Source organism: Oryx dammah, unplaced genomic scaffold, assembly GCF_014754425.2.
Source record: "Oryx dammah isolate SB20612 unplaced genomic scaffold, SCBI_Odam_1.1 HiC_scaffold_22, whole genome shotgun sequence".
NCBI classification, from domain to species: domain Eukaryota; kingdom Metazoa; phylum Chordata; class Mammalia; order Artiodactyla; family Bovidae; genus Oryx; species Oryx dammah.
In genome coordinates, this window is record NW_024070206.1 from 9,316,404 (window position 1) to 9,336,508 (window position 20,105).

General features: G+C 38.5%; 1 protein-coding gene across 1 annotated transcript in view; it reads right to left on the reverse strand.

Moving 5' to 3' along the window:
- DCC (DCC netrin 1 receptor) overlaps positions 1–20,105 on the reverse strand; it is an 811,418-nt gene that overhangs the window by 348,823 nt on the left and 442,490 nt on the right. Inside the window, exons 10-11 of the mRNA XM_040264220.1 lie at positions 3,834–3,982; positions 2,131–2,269 (exon numbers count right to left, since the gene is read on the reverse strand). Coding sequence (XP_040120154.1) covers positions 2,131–2,269; positions 3,834–3,982 — 288 coding nt within the window. The remainder of the gene's footprint in view (positions 1–2,130; positions 2,270–3,833; positions 3,983–20,105) is intronic.

Sequence of the window (20,105 nt, forward strand, 5' to 3'; positions counted from 1 at the left end):
TAAATTAGAAATGACAATTCATTAGAGTAAAAATTTTTTTATAAGCATCTTAGTATAACAAGAATACTTTTGGGATAATTAATTCAGAAAAACAGTTGGCATTTCATTTTTTTTTAAATTCAATTTTTCTATGGGCCCAAAATAATTTTGGGGGGAAGAATTTCTAGGGCTTTATAAGAAATATGAAGGTCTCTGTAACACACATATGTAGACATAATTATACATTAGATTAGTCTCACAAATAGGAAGTCCTAAAGATGAGTCTATACTTACAAACATTTGTACAGGTTTGGCAGAACTGCCTGAGTAATTCAACAAATATTTACTGAGTAAGGAGGGATATAGAGATGAATATAACATCACCTCACATTTAAGGAACATTTAGAATAATGAGAAAGACAGACACTGACATAATAACATATATTAAACATCTAAATATATGCCATGCTCATGTTTCAGGTGCTTACATGGATTCACCACTTAATTTTTACAATATCTGCCTTTTATAACATCTAGAAAGTCAAGGAGGATATGGCTTTATTAAGTACAACTAGGAAGTGGGTGACTATAATTAAATTCATCTACATGTGACCTCAGCATGGAGAGCTTCAGTAGAGAGGAAAGGCCATCAGACTGAAGTGATTGTAAAGATGAATGCAGGTGAGGTCAGAATGCCCAGTCCTAGGGGCCACTGGAGTGCATGCTTTCTGTATCAAATGCATCTGACAGAGGGGAGTTGGGGGCCTCTGGCACAGTGATGCTTGTTGAATGAGGTTCATGAAATCCTTTTATTTAAATGACAGGCATTTTCTAAATCCTAAATGTTGCAACACTTCTAGATAACAAGTCTTGGATTAATGAGTAATAATCTATCTTTCTCACTTATGACATTTAAAACCAAAGTAGAGAATAAGGCCACAGTATTACATTCAGAGTGTGAAAGAAATCTACATAAATTATGTAAAATATTCATTTTCATTTGTTTTCCTTTTATTTTTATAATTATAAGTTGTGAAGTAATTTATTCTGCCAGTAAATATTCTGTTCTGTCTTCAATAACAGAATCAGATGAATGAGCTTAGGAATCACATTAAAAATGATACCGAAGTGGTGTCAGATATATATTTTTTATATTGAAATTGCAAATGAACATCACTCCTGTGTCTCCTTTGCACTGCCCTTCAGACATGCATGTGCTTCCTCATTTCACTGATGTTGTGTGAAGTATTTACCCAGATACTTTCTGAGATTAAAGCATGGTGGATTGGCAAACGAATCGCAAACTGAAGTCATTTTTTGAAATTCAAAAGATCAATAATTTACAGAATTACACACACCAACATGGAAACTGTTGTTGAAAAGAAATAGTTTGCCACCTTTTTACTATTCATAGAGGTCACAGCTCTGCATTTCTGCACCTGCCTGAACTGTCACTGGCCTCATATCATAAACTCTGCTATGCTTTATGTTCACTTTTCATTAAACTTCTAACATTTCATTATCATCCGTTTCTTAGATCTCTAGTTACCTCTGCTACTGCTTTGTCAAATTCATCTATTTCATTAAGATTTCTTCTTCTTTTTTATGGCATTAAAAAATATGTCTGATCTTTCATTTGCTAGGCAAGGTAAAAGTAAAATATAAATTTTCAGGTTCAGTTTTAATACTTTCAATATTGGGTTATTTGGCCTAAATCTTCATGATTTTTTTTTTAATTAGAGGTATATGTAGGAGGATTGTCCATCATTTAAACACGTTTAATCACCTACCACTGTTTAGAAGGAGAAACAAAAGATGCTGATATAAATTAGCCCACACACATGCACAAATGTGTTTGTATTTATAGGAATAAAGGAAACCACACACAAAAAATTATTTTGAGCTCTTAGGCAGTAGTCACACCTTGAAAATGACTAATTAGGACATTCTGATTCAGAGTGTGTACCTTTTCAAAGTTTAAATTTGACTGTAATAAGTGGTTTGATGAATAAGCCAAATTTCTAACGTACTTTAGTCTATTTCATGAAGCTTTAGTTAGGACCCCTTGAGCACGGAATCTATCACATGCATTCAATATTATTTCATTATTATAACAAGTAAGTGAGTCAAATTCCACTGTCTATAACTTACCATCAGAAAGCGTAACCACGGTCACATCGTCAGTAGACACTCCTGGCCCATAGCGATTATAAGCTAGGAATCGAAGACTATATTCTGTGAATTTCTTCAGGCCTTCCAGTTTATAAGATAGCCCATCAACCTCTATATTCTGGAGACATAAAACACCAAAACTGTTATTCAGGAGGCACGTTAAAGCAGAAATGGCAGCCATTCTGAGCAATCAGTGAATTGATAGTAGACTCTCATTCACAAAGCAACACTCTAGCCTTATTACGAGTTGTTATAAAACCGAAATGGGGACACACACTCCTCCACTAAAGAGCGAACCCCTCTGCAGACTCCTAGTTAAATTAACACCATGCTGTCTTCACAGTCATTAAGTTCCAACTGGTTTAATGCCAGCCAATACATTGACTAGTATGTTGTATTAACACCCACACCAAAACTCTGACAGGCAGAAGGCAGCTAGTGAAGCCACAGGAACAGAGTTGCTCCTGTACCCGAAATGGACTAATTTCCCAAGAAGCAATAGAATTCTTCCTTCTCCTGCTGAAATATACTCATGGCTCTTGAAACTGACAGATACTTTGCTACATTAATTCTCTCAAAATGCTGGGAGGTTAAGTTGGAATTCCTTTCAGCACTTCACAGCTGGAGAAATGAGGTGCTGGAGGTGAAGTTCACTGAGAAATGAGAGCCAGTTTGCTCCAGAAGACCCATTATGTCACTCTTCCCAATGATTCTCACACTCACATTTTTATCTTGGGTAATATTATTTAAATAGATTGGTAAAATGCGTTATTGAAGAACTAAACTGTGTTGGAAAAAGGGTAGAACAGAAAGCTAAAAGGAAGAGCGAAATAGCTTGGGAACAGTAAACAAACATGGAATGACTGATTGCAAAGGAGGGTCTCTTAATCACTCTCATGATATAACTAGGAACTGCTGTGGATAGAACAAACGCAAATATTTTTTTTAATGAAAAATATCTATCCTGCAGAGTATGTGAAAGCATGAGGACCACACTATGCTGGGCAGACTTCACAACACATGTTAAGAACTCCAGTATCTCAAGATTACTTCTGGGCCCTTCATATTTAACTACCCACTATCTATGTATCTTTTGTTACATGAAGCTGAGACTCTGGAAGTAAACATCTCGATAGTCATACACATGTTAACAAAACAGAATCCTCCAGATTCATGTGTCTCCATAAAGGTTCATTTACTTTTATTTGAAAATCTAATTTGCTTATTTTCCAGGATCTGTGCTAACCACAGATTAGAAGCAAAATGAAAGGAGGAACATAGTCTTCAGGAGTAAAGTATACAGAAAACAACAAGAAGCCAGAATTAACATTAAATACGTGAATGAAAAAGCAATTTCACTGGGGTCACCGAATATGACTGATCATCTCTTAGGATAAGGACTGAAATGCAAATATTTTTCTGGGATCAGATCGACTTATTCAAAGGTATCCTGGCCCAGACTGCTATATATTCAAACAAAACATCGGCATCCTTTTTTATTGATTTCACCTCATTGCCCATTTGCCCACCAGAATTCAATTACTTTACATTTTCAATACCAGTTACTTTAAAACTGACCAGCTATCCAATTAATGTGCTGGATACTGGCTTATATCAAGAGCCTGCAGTTCTCCTGCAGTTTCTCCCAAAGGTGTAGGAGTGGGGCCCGTTCTCTCGCCTACCTGTTCCTTTCCCGTGGACACTTCAGTACAGAACAATCTGTAACCTTGCACTGGGCCGTTTGCATAGGCAGGGGGTTCCCAGGTAATAAGAATTGAGGTAGGTGAGGTCGACACAGCTTGCAGGTTTTCTACTGGCCCTGGAACTTGCACTGTTTACAAGAGAAATTGATTAGTACAAGTAGGTTCTCTTTCTCGAAACAAACAGAATTATAGCTGTTACAGTTTAAGGAAATATAGCACCATGTACTATTTTTAGAATCATATAGTATAAGAATGTAAACACATGGAACACAAATAGAAAGTACTGAAATTTTAGAATCATTCATTTGGAAATTCAGAACAGGGCTTACATTATTAATCTAAATTACTTATTTCATTTAACAGTTGAGGAAACTGGTCAAGGAGTCTAAATGACTAGTGTAATGGCTGAATAAGAGTGGGATTCTTTCTAAAGTCTTAGTATGGAGAATTTTCTCCTTTGCCAGTATGCCTTTGCCTGTGTGTTGCTAACTGCAGAAGGAAAAGAGGAAAAACAATTAGAATACTTGTACATCATGGTCCTACTTATAATTCAAGTAGGCAGTATGGTTATGGATAATTTACCACACTGTCTTTATTGAATTCATCATTTTACAATCTTGCCCAAATCTGGGTCCTTTAAATTAATTTCAAGCTTTAATTTCAATTTTACTTTCTGGCATTCCACTTTCTCTTGCAACTATTACTTTACTTTATCAAGGATAAAAAGCTTGTTTATTAAAGACTATACAAAGCCTAACATAAGATCAGGTGAGATGAGGCTATGAAATGAGTTAAGAAAATCCTTCATTTTAGATATGCAAATTTTGAATTTCTTCACAATTTTTTATTTGCTCATTAGCCTTGAATATAAATATATGGTTTGCAAATGGTAAATGCAATAACCATGCTAGTTACCATAATCCAAAATAAATAAATAGCCCATCATTGCAAGCATAGCAACGACTTTAACTTAAACATGCTGTGTATTCCCCGCCAGCCTTAGATACCACCTAGCTTTGGACAGATATACATTCTAGGCTGCTAATCAATCTCTTCTGAGTTTGAGAAACCCCAGCTGGCATGACATCCAATGATAGACTTCTTAGATTGGCATGGAACCTGGGTCTCTGGATCATTTTCAGAATTTGTTCCATGGAACCCAGCTCCTTAAGGCATTACTGCTCACACTTTTGGGGTGGCATAGGAATAGTCAAAAACAAGTATTTTCTCCAGAGACAGGCTGGGACCTGAGTCCCTTTGCTGCAATGCTTGCACCTGGATAAAAGTGTCCTCAAGAAACAAAGGATGACTGGCCTCTTATCAATTTCTGTTGATTGGGAAAGGCAAGAATTCTGGTTGGCATTGATATCACCTTCATACATTACCCCATCAGTCTTCAAATCCTGAGAATCCTTATTACTGACAAATGCATCCTTTTCATGTTAACAAGTGATTATTAATAATCTCTTAAAAATTTTATATGGAAATAATTTTAGCCTACAGAAAACATTAAGAATGAGAATAGTACACACAATACCCTTGTTCCCTTTATCCAGATCTACCTATTGTTAACACTTTGTTCTATAAAATATCATTTTCTCTCTCAGTTATCTATCTATCTGTCCAGATTAGGCCACACTTATCAGGGCTCATTACCCCTAAACTCTTTAGTGCATATTTCTTAAGAACTAATGTGTACACAAATAATATAGCTGTCAACTTCAGCATTTTGTATTCAGTTCAGTTCAGTCGCTCAGTCGTGTCCGACTCTTTGCGACCCCATGAATCACAGCACGCCCGGCCTCCCTGTCCATCACCATCTCCCGGAGGTCACTCAGACTCACGTCCATCGAGTCCGTGATGCCATCCAGCCATCTCATCCTGGGTCGTCCCCTTCTCCTCCTGCCCTCAATCCCTTCCAGCATCAGAGTCTTTTCCAATGAGTCAACTCTTCGCATGAGGTGTCCGAAGTACTGGAGCTTCAGCTTTAGCATCATTCATTCCTTCTAAAGAAATCCCAGGGCTGATCTCCTTCAGAATGGACTGGTTGGATCTCCTTGCAGTCCAAGGGACTCTCAAGAGTCTTCTCCAACACCACACTTCAAAGGCATCAATTCTTTGGCGCTCAGCCTTCTTCACAGTCCAACTCTCACATCCATACATGACCACAGGAAAAACCATAGCCTTGACTAGACGGACCTTAGTCGGCAAAGTAATGTCTCTGCTTTTGAATATACTATCTAGGTTGGTCATAACTTTTCTTCCAAGGAGTAAGCGTCTTTTAATTTCATGGCTGCAGTCACCATCTGCAGTGATTTTGGAGCCCAAAAATAAAGTCTGACACTGTTTCTACTGTTTCCCCACCTATTTCCCATGAAGTGATGGGACCAGATGCCACGATCTTTGTTTTCTGAATGTTGAGCTTTAAGCCAACTTTTTCACTCTCCTCTTTCACTTTCATCAAGAGGCTTTTTAGCTCCTCTTCACTTTCTGCCATAAGGGTAGTGTCATCTGCATATCTGAGGTTATTGATATTTCTCCTGGCAATCTTGATTCCAGCTTGTGTTTCTTCCAGTCCAGCGTTCTCATGATGTACTCTGCATATGAGTTAAACAAGCAGGGTGACAATATACAGCCCTGACGTACTCCTTTTCCTATTTGGAACCAGTCTGTTGTTCCATGTCCAGTTCTAACTGTTGCTTCCTGACCTGCATACAGATTTCTCAAGAGGCAGGTTAGGTGGTCTGGTATGCCCATCTCTTTCAGAATTTTCCACGGTTTATTGTGATCCACACAGTCAAAGGCTTTGGCATAGTCAATAAAGCAGAAATAGATGTTTTTCTGGAACTATCTTGCTTTTTCCATGATCCAGCGGATGTTGGTAATTTGATCTCTGGTTCCTCTGCCTTTTCTAAAACCAGCTTGAACATCAGGAAGTTCACAGTTCACGTATTGCTGAAATCTGGCTTGGAGAATTTTGAGCATTACTTTACTAGCATGTGAGATGAGTGCAATTGTGCGGTAGTTTGAGCATTCTTTGGCATTGCCTTTCTTTGGAATTGGAATGAAAACTGACCTTTTCCAGTCCTGTGGCCACTGCTGAGTTTTCCAAATTTGTTGGCATATTGAGTGCAGCACTTTCACAGCATCATCTTTCAGGATTTGAAATAGCTCAACTGGAATTCCATCACCTCCACTAGCTTTGTTAAGGCCCACTTGACTTCACATTCCAAAATGTCTGGTTCTAGATTAGTGATCACATCATCATGATTATCTGGGTCGTGAAGATCTTTTTTGTACAGTTCTTCCGTGTATTCTTGCCACCTCTTCTTCATATCTTCTGCTTCTCTTAGGTCCATACCATTTCTGTCCTTTATCAAGCCCATCTTTGCATGAAATGTTCCCTTGGTATCTCTAATTTTCTTGAAGAGATCTCTAGTCTTTCCCATTCTGTTGTTTGCCTCTATTTCTTTTCATTGATCGCTGAAGAAGGCTTTCTTATCTCTCCTTGCTATTCTTTGGAACTCTGCATTCAGATGCTTATATCTTTCCTTTTCTCCTTTGCTTTTCACTTCTCTTCTTTTCACAGCTATATGTAAGGCCTCCCCAGACAGCCATTTTGCTTTTTTGTATTTCTTTTCCATTGGGGATGATCTTGATCCCTTGGTCTCCTGTACAATGTCATGAACCTCATTCCATAGTTCATTAGGCACTCTATCTATCAGATCTAGACCCTTAAATCTATTTCTCACTTCCACTGTATAATCATAAGGGATTTGATTTAGGTCATACCTGAATGGTCTAATGGTTTTCCCTACTTTCTTCAATTTCAGTCTGAATTTGGTAATAAGGAGTTCATGATCTAAGCCACAGTCAGCTCCCAGTCTTGTTTTTGTTGACTGTATAGAGCTTCTCTGTCTTTGACTGCAAAGAATATCATCAATCTGATTTCGGTGTTGACCATCTGGTGATGTCCATGTGTAGAGTCTTCTCTTGTGTTGTTAGAAGAGGGTATTTGCTATGACCAGTGCATTTTCTTGGCAAAACTCTATTAGTCTTTGCCCTGCTTCATTCCACATTCCAAGGCCAAATTTGCCTGTTACTCCAGCTGTTTCTTGACTTCCTACTTTTGCATTCCAGTCCCCTATAATGAGAAGGACATCTTTTTTGGGTGTTAGTTCTAAAAGGTCGTGTAGGTCTTCATAAAACCGTTCAACTTCAGTTTCTTCAGCGTTACTGGTTGGGGCATAGACTTGGATAACTGTGATATTGAATGGTTTGCCTTGGAGATGAACAGAGATCATTCTGTCGTTTTTGAGATTGCATCCAAGTACTGCATTTCGGACTCTTTTGTTGACCATGATGGTTACTCCATTTTTCTGAGGGATTCTTGCCCGCAGTAGTAGATGTAATGGTCATCTGAGTTAAATTCACCCATTCCAGTCCATTTCAGTTCGCTGATTCCTAGAATGTCAACGTTCACCCTTGCCATCTCCTGTTTGACCACTTCCAACAATATTTTATCTCATCATCATTTGTATTCAAACAGTGTCAACTGACTTGGTAGTTTATTTATGTCATTTATGCAGCATTTATGCTGTCATTTATGCAGCATTTTCATCTCTAGCTGAGGATCCAGCTTATGGTCAAGTTTGAACTTCACTACTATATCTCTTTAGTCTGTTTTATATTGAAATTGTTCCAAAGCCTTTCTTTACCATTTAGGCCATTTATTTTTTGAAGATTATAGTCCTATTTTAACTAATAGAATGTTCTCCATTTTAGGTTTGTCTTTGTTTCTTCCTACTGAATTTAGGTTATATATCCCAGGCTGAAATATGTTGTCCTTCTCAGGGCATCGTATCCAGAGGCCTGAGATCTTTTAACCCTCACTTATGTTAACCTTGTGAACTAGGTCAAGGTGCTGTCCGATTTCTCCACTATAGGGTTAAGTGGTCCTCCTGTACTCTGGTCCCCTGCTTCACTGCTTGCAACTCATAAACAATCTGTGTGGAGATGCTACACTGGAACTGTGCTCTTTAACAAAGTTTCTAGGTTCTTAGGCTGAAGAACCAACACATGAATGTGTATACACAGATACATACAAAAACTCTCAGGAACATATGTATAGTCACATGTCCAGATGCATCTGCTATCTTTCATGACTCTATAGAGATGCCGCCCATTCTAATCCATCTCTGTAGGGGTTATTCTTGCCTTCCCCATTCTTCTTCTGTGTGTTCTTTCTTTCTTCTGAAGGGAGAACTGTGCCTCCCAAACAGTTGTATTTTGACAGACATTTCATGAAAGTGTCCTCACATCAGTATTCTTCCATAAAGGAGTAATTTTCCTATGGAAATTGTTTATTTCACAAACGGAACTTTAGTAGACGAATGTTAAACAGTGGTGAGTCTTGTCAGTGTCAAAGTTTATAGTGATGCAGTTAGAACTGTATTATAATAAAGCAGACATTCTGTTCCATGGGGGGAGAAAGCAGACTCAAATGTGCCTGCTGATACTCTTCAACTGGAGGGGCTTCCCACGTGGCTCAGAGGTAAAGAATCTGCCTGTCAATGCAAGAGATGCAGGGGTCACGGGTTCCATCCGTGGGTCGGGAAGATCCTCTGGAGGAGGAAATGGCAACCCACTCCAGCATTCCTGCCTGAATAATCCCACAGACAAACCTGGCAGGCTACAGTCCAGAGGGTCTCAAAGAGTTGGACACGACTGACAGAATGAGCACACGCAGACACACACTTCAGCTGAATTTTCAAAGTACCATATTTTAAACAACAGTTAAGTAGTAAAAACATTAATAACTTGCATGTTTCTTTGATTACTGTTACATTCACAAAGACAATGCAAACACTTCAAGAAGGGGTACTTCTGATTTGGCATCTACTATCTTTCTAAGGAAGGCAGAGACAGAGAAAGGCACGGAAGCAATGAGACTGAATGACCTGCTGAAGATACATGTTGAAAGTAAGGTAACCAGGATCGTGAAAGTTCCCACAGAGCATATTCCTGCAGCCCACTGATGTGTAAAGTATTAACTGAATGGGACTTAATGTATTCTTTGTTGCTTTCTCACAGCTAAAGTGGAAAGGGCATTGCCTACTGAAGTGGAAGTGAAAGTCACTCATTCATGTCCGACTCTTTGTGACCCCATCAACTATACAGTCCATAGAATTCTCCAGGCCAGAATACTGGAGTGGGTAGCCTTCCCCTTCTCTAGGGGATCTTCTCAACCCAGGGATCGAACCCAGGTCTCCTGCACTGCAGGCAGATTCTTTACTAGCTGAGCCACAAGCTTATTCTGAGAGCAAAGATTCAGATTTTAAAACAGCCAAACTCCAAAGCCATCACTCCTGCTGAGAGATATAATACATTCAAGGAAGGTTTTCAGGAGGTGTCTAGAAGGAAGGAAGCGGAGGCAGTGTTTGGGGACTTTCTGCCTGTCTGTTTCACTGGAGCACAGTGGGGTGATGGGCAACAATTCAAACTGTCTTCAATATTTGAGGAAAGAGGCAGAAGATGAATTGCACTTCAGCTGCACCACCACGTGTAGTCAGTGGCAACCTTGCCAAGAGATTAGGGGTGTAAGGAGCGCCTGTGTCACTCTCAGAGTTTCCTGAGGCTCCTAGTGTGGCTTGGGAGAGAATCGAGAAATGACCCCTGCAGCCAGAGCAAGCCCCCTGAGAATCCAGAAGGACTAGCTGAGGGGGCTACATGGGGCACGTGGGGTGGGATGGGAGGATGTGTTGTGACTCTGAGCCGGGGAATCAGCACTTCCATCAGGCGCTGTGGCAGAGGCGTCTACAGGGACTCAAGGCAGAGGCAAGACAGCACCCCCACGAGAACAAACATTAGTCATCCTTCTCCCCTGATGGTTCCAGCCAAGGCTGCTGAGTGTCCTGGCTGTCGAGAGAATGGTCCAAACCCACGCTTAATTTCCCAAATAATAAGAGCAGCTGTTTTCTTCATGGGGATAAGCACAAGGCTGGGTACACAGAAAGTATTCAACAAATGTGAGTTGAATGAATGACTTTATATAAATGCTATGGTAAGTCACGAGCCTAAAAATACAGTACAGAGTCTAACGCATTCGATTTCGTTGATTCAGAATTATTACTATGAGTGATGAGAAAATTGCATTTTCCTACACACCCAGTGAGAACTTAAGCTGGTATGTTTGTCCATGTTTGTTGTATGCATAGGAGTCTGTGTGCTCTCTGCCGATGGCTTAATTTGTCTGTATGTATCTATGGCTTGGGCTTCCCTGGTAGCTCAGAGGTTAAAGCGTCTGCCTCCAATGCGGGAGACCCAGGTTCGATCCCTGGGTCGGGAAGATCCCCTGCAGAAGGAAATGGTAACCCACTCCAGTATTCTTGCCTGGAGAATCCCATGGACAGAGAAGCCTGGTAGGCTACAGTCCACGGGGTCGCAAAGAGTCGGATACGACTGAGCGACTTCTCTTAGTTACCAACAGGGGTCATCAGGCAGTAAGTAAGTGTCATAATTTGGATTCAGGACACACTGGTAGTGTCCATACCAATGATCTGTCACCAACTGGATTATTCTCCTTTCCTAATGATCATTAGAGACCATCGAGGAAAAAGGTGTGCTTTGGAAGCCAGAAGAATCTGAGGCAGAGATAACAGCCACCAGAAGAAAAAATGAGCATTCAGAACATTTAGATTAAGCATTCACACACAACACTATTTGTTTCACAGCTAACATTCGACTAGACGGTATAAAGTTTTCAATTGTCTTTCTCTGAAAAAGTGTCACATTTTAGAACAAACTAACTTCATACCTTAACTTTTTGTTTTAAAATATATTTTATTTTGTGATTTGATTGAATTGGTAGATTTTCTGTAACATTCTCATATATTAAGATAAATACCATAATCCTATGTTGTCCTAAGTAAATATAAACATCACATCAAAGAATTATCAAATATATGTTTATCATATATAACAATATACATGCAATTAATGTAGTCTAATCTAATATGTTGTTTAGTCACTAAAAATATTTTTTCAGTATTTTTGATCTGAGGTTGGTTGTATCCAGGAGACATGGATTTGATCCCTGGGTAGGGAAGATCCCATGGAGAAAGGAATGGCTACCCACTCCAGTATTCTTGCCTGGAGAATTGCATGGACAGAGGAGCCTGGTGGGCTACAGTTGCAAAGAGTTGCACATGACTGAGCAACTAAGCATACAAGCATCTGCAGATTTTGGTATCCATGAGAAGCCTTGAAACCAATGCCTCGCAGATACTGAGAAACAACTGTACAGACCTAGAGGCATTCCTTGGAGATACTGTGTGTTAGGTTCCAGACCACCCCGATAAAGCAATCATAATAAAGGAAGCCACCCCAAAGTTTTGGTTTCCCAGTGTACATAAAAGGTTATGTTTATACTATATTCTATTAGAGAGTATATTTTCTATTATAAATATATAAATATATATTCTATTACATAGCATGCATTTTGTCTAAAAATGTACAAATCTTACTATAAAACACATCATTGCTTAAAAAAAAAAAAGGCTAATCTGAGGCTTCAGTGGATTATCATTTTTTTGCAGGTATAGGGTCCTGCTGTGATCTTTGTGCCTCATCAGGGTGGTGGTTACTGAAGGCTGGGGGGGCTGTGGCACTTTCTTAAAATAAGGGAATAATGCAGTTTGCCAGATCAATTGGGTTTTCCTTTTACTTGAACATTTAGAGGCCATCCTAAGGTTATTAAATGGCCTAATTTCAATATTGTTGTATCTAAAGGAATAAGGAGGCCCAAAAAGAGTAGGAGATAGGGAATGACCTATGAGTGGAGCCACCAGAACAAACAACATGTGTCAGTTATGCTCAGCTTCTTTATATGGGTGCTATTAGTTTGTGGCATCTGTTGGATCACAGAAAAAAGCAAAAGAATTCCAGAAAAACATGTACTTCTGCTTTATTGACTATGCCAAAGCCTTTGACTGTGTGGATCACAATAAACTGTGGAAAATTCTGAAGGAGATCAGACCACCTGACCTACTTCTTGAGAAACCTATATGCAGGTCAAGAAGCAACAGTTAGAACTGGACATGGAACAACAGACTGGTTCCAAATCGGGAAAGGTGTACATCAAGACTGTATATTGTCACCCTGATTATTTAACTTATATGCAGACTACATCATGAGAAATGCTGGACTGGATGAAACAGAAGCTAGAATCAACACTGCTGGGAGAAATATCAATAACCTCAGATGATACACCTTTATGGCAGAATTAAAGAAGAAATAATGAGCCTCTTGATGAAAGTGAAAGAGGAGAGTGAAAAAAGTTGGCTTAAAGCTCAACATTCAGAAAACAAAGATCATGGCATCTGGTCCCATTACTTCATGGCAAATTGATGGGGAAACAGTAGAAACAGTGGCAGACTTTATTTTGGGGGGGCTCCAAAATCACTGCAGATGGTAACTGCAGCCATGAAATTAAAAGATGCTTGCTTCTTGGAAGAAAAGTTATGACCAATCGAGACAGCATATTAAAAAGCAGAGACATTACTTTGCTGACAAAGGTTCATCTAGTCAAGGCTGTAGTTTTTCCAGCAGTCATGCATGAATGTGAGAGTTGGACCATAGAGAAAGCTGAGGCCAACGAATTGATGCTTTTGAACTGTGGTGTTGGAGAAAACTCTTGAGAGTCCCTTGGACTGCAAGGAGATCCAACCAGTCCATCCTAAAGGAAATCAGTCTTGAATACTCAATGGAAGGACTGATGCTGAAACTGAAATTCCAGTACTTTGGCAACCTGATGAGAAGAACTGACTCACTGGAAAAGATCCTGATGCTGGGAAAGATTGAAGGCAGGAGAAGGGGACAACAGAGGATGAGATGGTTGGATGGCATCACCAACTCAATGGACATGAGTTTGAGCAAGCTCTGGGAGTTGGTGTTCAATCTGTCCCAGCATCAGGGTCTTTTCCAATGAGTCAGTTCTTCTCATCAGGTTGCCAAAGTACTGGAATTTCACAGCAGTGCTATAAATTAAAATTCCTGAACTCCCTATTACTTTCCTTTTGAATTATAACTTTAAGAGAGGACTGTGTGTTTGTTGTGTGTGTGTGTGCTCACACACACACATAAGCACATAAGTATATTTTCATATATTTATGTCTTTATTCAGATTTATGTCTATAAACTATACTTGAATATAACTTATACACTTTTACATGTGACTCATTATATGCATATTAAAAAGAGACAGACAGAGAAAAAGGGAGACTTAAAGATATTCAATAGTAGAAATTAGATGTGGAGTCAATACAGTTATCAGCTTCAGCTTTCCATTTCATTACATTTTGGTATGTCAGTCAAGAACCTTAATGTGTATAACCACTCATCACTTCCAAGATGTCTTTCATAATCCCCACCGATCCCCTCAGTTGGACAATAATTTTGTTTCAAACTGCATCTAATTTCTCTCCATCTCTATTCCAGTTACCTCTTTCTTCAAAGAATGTAAAGATTTCTGAACAGACGCATGATCTATGCAAGTAACTATCAATCAATGTCAACCTAACCAACTACCTTTTTAAACTTCAATATTACATTACAGTAGAAATTCATTAGAATACCTGTACCTAAGAACAAATTAAATACTGACATTAGAAAAAATGAGATATATTACATGTCACTATTTGCAGAGAACAATAATTTCTGTCTATATATATAAATTTATAGTGTAACAGGGTACTTTATAATGAGAACTTATTGTGTATTAACCCAAAAATGGCATATAAAAGTTGGCTGAATTTTTAATAAAGCATGATTTATCACATATATCATTGACAGGATGTGTGTCTATATTCTATATATGATTAGGTGAGTGGACTTGGGGGGAATATTAGAGTTTAATGAGCTACAACTAATTAATTGAGATGAGAGTCAGAAGGTATGACTTCTTGTAGCTATTCTACTTATGATAGAGATCAGTCATTGGCATCAAGAATCAAGGTGCCCACGGACTGCCTGAAACTGTTTGCAAATTTGCAATAATGTAATACATACATTTTTTGAAGTGTAGGGTGCAAAGATTCCATTATTTAGGTCTATGATTCCTTACATGGTAGCTCCTAAGGATTAGATAACACCTCTGGTTTCTTTTGGTTCTGAAAATCAGTCAGTCATTCTTTACCATCAAATCATTTGTCTTAATTGTTAATTACTTTATGATGGGAAATATGGCAATAATTTCACTTTAGATATCCTCAATTTTTAATAAAATGCTATCATTTCAAAAACAAACATTTATGAAATAGATGTTTCTACTTCATTTTGCAAATCATGGGTAAGTCAAAGGCATATGAATTCATTTGCTTTAATTTACCAGGTATTTTAGATTTTCCAAATGTCAGAGCTTCTGATGATCGAGTCAAATAGCAAATAAAAATGAATACCCTATTTTCTTTTCTTTCTCTTGCTCTGTATCTATTCTAATGTCTATTTGTCTACCTTCCTGACTCCTCTGTACTGTAATTTGATGTTTGTATTAAGCATACTGAAGTCCAAATTATGATTTATCAGATATATGCTTCTAAAAATGGGAGTTTAAATAACCTCTTCCAAATAAGAATGGAATATAAGGTTTTCACAGAAGAAGCTTTAGAAGGATCAAGGCATGTCTCTATCATCATAATACTGAATGAGGCTGATATCTTTTCACCATTATACTGATGTTTCCCAGCTGGTAGTCCCAAATGAAGACAAATGTTAGTGTCAGAGAATATGTAGTTGAACATTTGAATATTTAAAGTCTCTTCAAAATGACTGTGTAATACAATGTTCCTAAATCATTAATTTAGCAGCCACTAAATTCTTTTTTTTTTAAGAACCAAAGTAATAGTGCATTCAAAAAAAATCACATGTGTTATCTTTCAAATAATGATCTATAATTCCCATACCCTCAACTCAGGCCAGAATTCTGAGGGTGACTCTACCTTCTTATGCATGTACTAATATAAAAATGATTCTTGACTCTGTTTTAAAAATGGATAGCAAGAAATCTAAATAATTATCTGTAGTGATCCAAATGGACTTAGGCCACAAAGCTCTCTTATTTAAGCAGCAGCTTCCACTGCCAATGATATCCTCACTGAATGTGTTTCAAATGCAAACCATTTCTGAAACTATTTGCATTTATTGATAATAAAGTGCATGCTTTGATTGCCTCTTTGATTTTTTGTTCTCCTGTAGTTAACAGCTTTAATGATATTTCTATGAAATCTGTTTCTATTCTGTATGGGGAATGCAACATCAAAAAGCCTGCAGGCAATGTAATTATTAACATAATAAAATCCCTTCTTGACTGAAAAACGCAGTTAGGAGATATGACAGTAGTCTGGCAAGGAAGAAGCGCAGACTATGGGGGTAGGTCTCTATTACCAAAATCACAGGCATCTGACAAGAGTTGGTTGGAGGAAGCAGTTATTACCTGATCATTTTATTTTTGGTTTGAATAGGTGCTATTAGCTAACTCACAATATATTCAACTATGTCCTTATGTGTGTGTGTGTGCACATGTACGCGTGTGTGTCTGTAGACATATGTTGATGTAGGTATATACAAACACATAAAATATGTGTGATTTATATGACTTGCACATTACCTAGTATACAAATGTTGTGTGTGCATATGGAAGACCTGGCAAGCTACAGCCCATGGGGTCACAAAGAGTTGGGCACAACTGGGCCACTGAACAACAACAGCTGATACACAAACATGCTGATTTATTGTTGTTGTTTAGTCACTAAGTTGTGTCCAACTCTTTTGCAACTCCATGGACTACAGCCTGCTAGGTTCTGCTGGCCATGGGATTTCCGAGGCAAGAATATTGGAGTGGGTTGCCACTTCCTTCTCCAGGGGATATTCCTGACCCAGGAATCGAACTTGCATCTCCTGCACTGGCAGGCAGACTCTTTACTGCTGAGCCACCAGGGAAGTCCCACTGTTATATTAACTAATTGATATTTTTGACAATGTAGTAGAAAACACTTTAATGATTCTTTTTGAAGAAAATATCTTAAAAGTAGTCTTTTTGTGGTAAAACTACTAGAACTAGGAGTAGTGTTATAATAAAAGTGATTACAGGGACTGAACTCAATGTCAGATCTTTTCAGTAGAGTAACAGATTTTTCACTAACACAACCAAAGGGTACTAACCTTGGTGAAGCACATAACTTATGATGAATTTCATTTTGGAACACATTAGTTGCCCTTGAGGCTCAGCTGGTAAAGAATCCACCTGCAATGCAGGAGACCTGGGTTTGATCCCTGGGCTGGGAAGATCCCCTGGAGAAAGGAAACACTATCCATGTCAGTATTATGGCCAGGAGAATTCCATGAACTGTATAGTCCAAGGGGTTGCAAAGAGTTGGACATGACTGAGTGACTTTCACTTATTTACTTACTAGCAATGCCTAGAAATGTAAAATGTAGTGGGTAATGTAGATTCCTGACTGCATGACTGAGGTTTCAAATCATTGCAACTGGAGATTTTTAAGTAAAGTCAAAGGCAAATGGTTTATCATACAGAAAAACTGCTGAAAATAAACACTGAAGTTAAAAACCTAAGGTTTCAGGCAAATCGCTTAACTTTCGTATTATTAAATGCTTAATGTCATGTAAACTTAATTATAGTGACTTAATATTTTTTGCCCTAGAATAGCTTGGGTTTGGTCCCTTTCCATTGTGAATGAAATCTCTAGATAAAAGTAACAGTTCATTTTGAAGTCTAATCATACACTCTGTGTGTTTATCATACAATGCTTTCCCTAGTACTGTGAAATATTATGCAGAAAGTTTTAGGAAACTTATTAGGACAAAGAAAATATGCATAAACAGAGACAATAAAATAAACACATACTTCTTCACAGATGATAAAGTATATAAGAATACTAGAAATAGGTCTATCAACGAAGTATAGTCATTGAGGACAGTTATGGGAAATTTGGATAAGACTATTTCTTGATCAACAATTGAAAATTGCACTGATGGGGAAAGGAAGGACAGGAAGTTCAGATGTGAAGGAGGAATCGAGTAAGTCAGGGGGCATGGGTGTGAATGAGTTTAATGAGTCATGGCCTTGATATTTATCTTTCTGGAACAGAATATACAAGTCAGTCAAAGGAGAGAAAAACACAATATAGTTTGGGGATGGCGTTAGATAAAGAATCCTTTAAGTAAAAATAATGAGAATAATTGCAAAGTGAACTAATTAATGATGGCACAATTAAGCAGGAAACATCCTACCAGCATGAAATTATCAATGATTAAATTGCCTTTCTACTTTATTAGCATTACCAACAGATCAGATAATATTCTACTGATTTTAGGAAAATGTGATATGTCTCAAGATAATTTGAAGAAAGTAGAAAAAATAACATGCACTTTTTGCAAGATATTGGTCTCTAGAACTTCAGTTTGGGGACAAGTTTTTTTTAAAATGGTCCAGTTCAGTTCAGTTGATCAGTCATGTCAGACTCTTTGCGACCCCATGAATTGCAGCACGCCAGGCCTCTGTCCATCACCAACTCCTGGAGTTCACTCAGACTCACATCCTTCAAGTTGGTGATGCCATCCAGCCATCTCATCCTCTGTCGTCCCCTTCTCCTCCTGCCCCCAATCCCTCCCAGCATCAGAGTCTTTTCCAATGATTCAACTCTTCGCATGAGGTGGCCAAAATATTGGAGTTTCAGCTTTAGCATCAGTCCTTCCAAAGAACACCCAGGACTGATCTCCTTTAGAATGGACTGGTTGGATCTCCTTGCAGTCCAAGGGACTCTCAAGAGTCTTCTCCAACACCACAGTTCAAAAGCATCAATTCTTCAGCACTCAGCTTTCTTCACAGTCCAACTCTCACATCCATACATGACCACTGGAAAAACCATAGCCTTGACTAGATGGACCTTTGCTGGCAAAGTAACATCTCAGTTTTTCAATATGCTATCCACGTTGGTCATAACTTTCTTTCCAAGGAGTAAGCGTCTTTTAATTTCATGGCTGCAGTCACCATCTGCAGTGATTTTGGAGCCCCCCCAAATAAAGTCTGACACTGTTTCCACTGTTTCCCCATTTATTTCCCACGAAGTGATGGGACCAGATGCCATGATCTTTGTTTTCTGAATGTTGAGCTTTAAGCCAACTTTTTCACTCTCCTCTTTCACAAAGTGTCCCCACCTCCTCATACTCCACACAGTTACTATTATTGTTATTATACAGATCATACATTTATGTTTAATTTTTGTAGAAGAGTCCCAAGTAGAAATCCCTAGGAAGCAGATGTTTCATACTTATTTGAGGTTCATATATACTTCAGGATATATTTCTGCATATAAAAATGGCAGTTCTCTATAAACAGATATGCATGAGAGAATCAAGCCTCTTTGGCTCATGTGCCACCCAGAGTGTTCTCCATAGTGACAGCATAACTCAATCCCAGAAACCTTTCTCAGAGTTGGTTTGTATTATGGTCAGGATGGAAAAAAATCAATCAATATTTGATGTCTGTAGTTTTAACAGAGCCAATAAATGACATGTATGGATGCTTTTATAAAAGAGTCCTGCTGCCATTTATTAGAGGAGAATAGAAGCAACAGTCTTTTTCCTGGCAACCAAGTGAGTAGGTTTTCCTATTCTTGTTGGTGTTTAGTTGCTAAGTCATGTTTGACACTTTTGTGATCCCATGGACTGTAGCCCACCAGGCTCCTCTATCCATGGGATTTCCCAGGCAAGAATACTGGAGTGAGTTGCCATTTCCTTCTCCAGAGGATCTTCCTGACCCAGGGATCAAAACTGTGTCTCCTGCATTGGCAGGAGGATTCTTTACCAATAAACCACCAGGAGAGCCCAAGTAGGTTTTTCTACATAACTCCAAAAAAACCCTCCCTTAAAAGATACCATCTTTTTAGGGAAGCAATGTATTGTTTATCTATTCCCAGGTTTTAAAAGATGAGGCACTGCCTTGCGTAAACTCTTTTTGGAAGAACCATAAGTTAAAGAAGGAATTTAGAACTCTCTTCTTTGAACACATAGGTTTCCCAGAAGTCACCAGTCTGGGCTGCAGCCATCTAATAAAACTTTGCCATGAGAGACTAATAGTAATCAATGTGGCCTCCAAAGTCAGAGACTTTGGGTTCAGATTAAGTACCCCTGCTCAGGCTTATGTGGCCAGGGTCAAACTATTTAATATTCTTG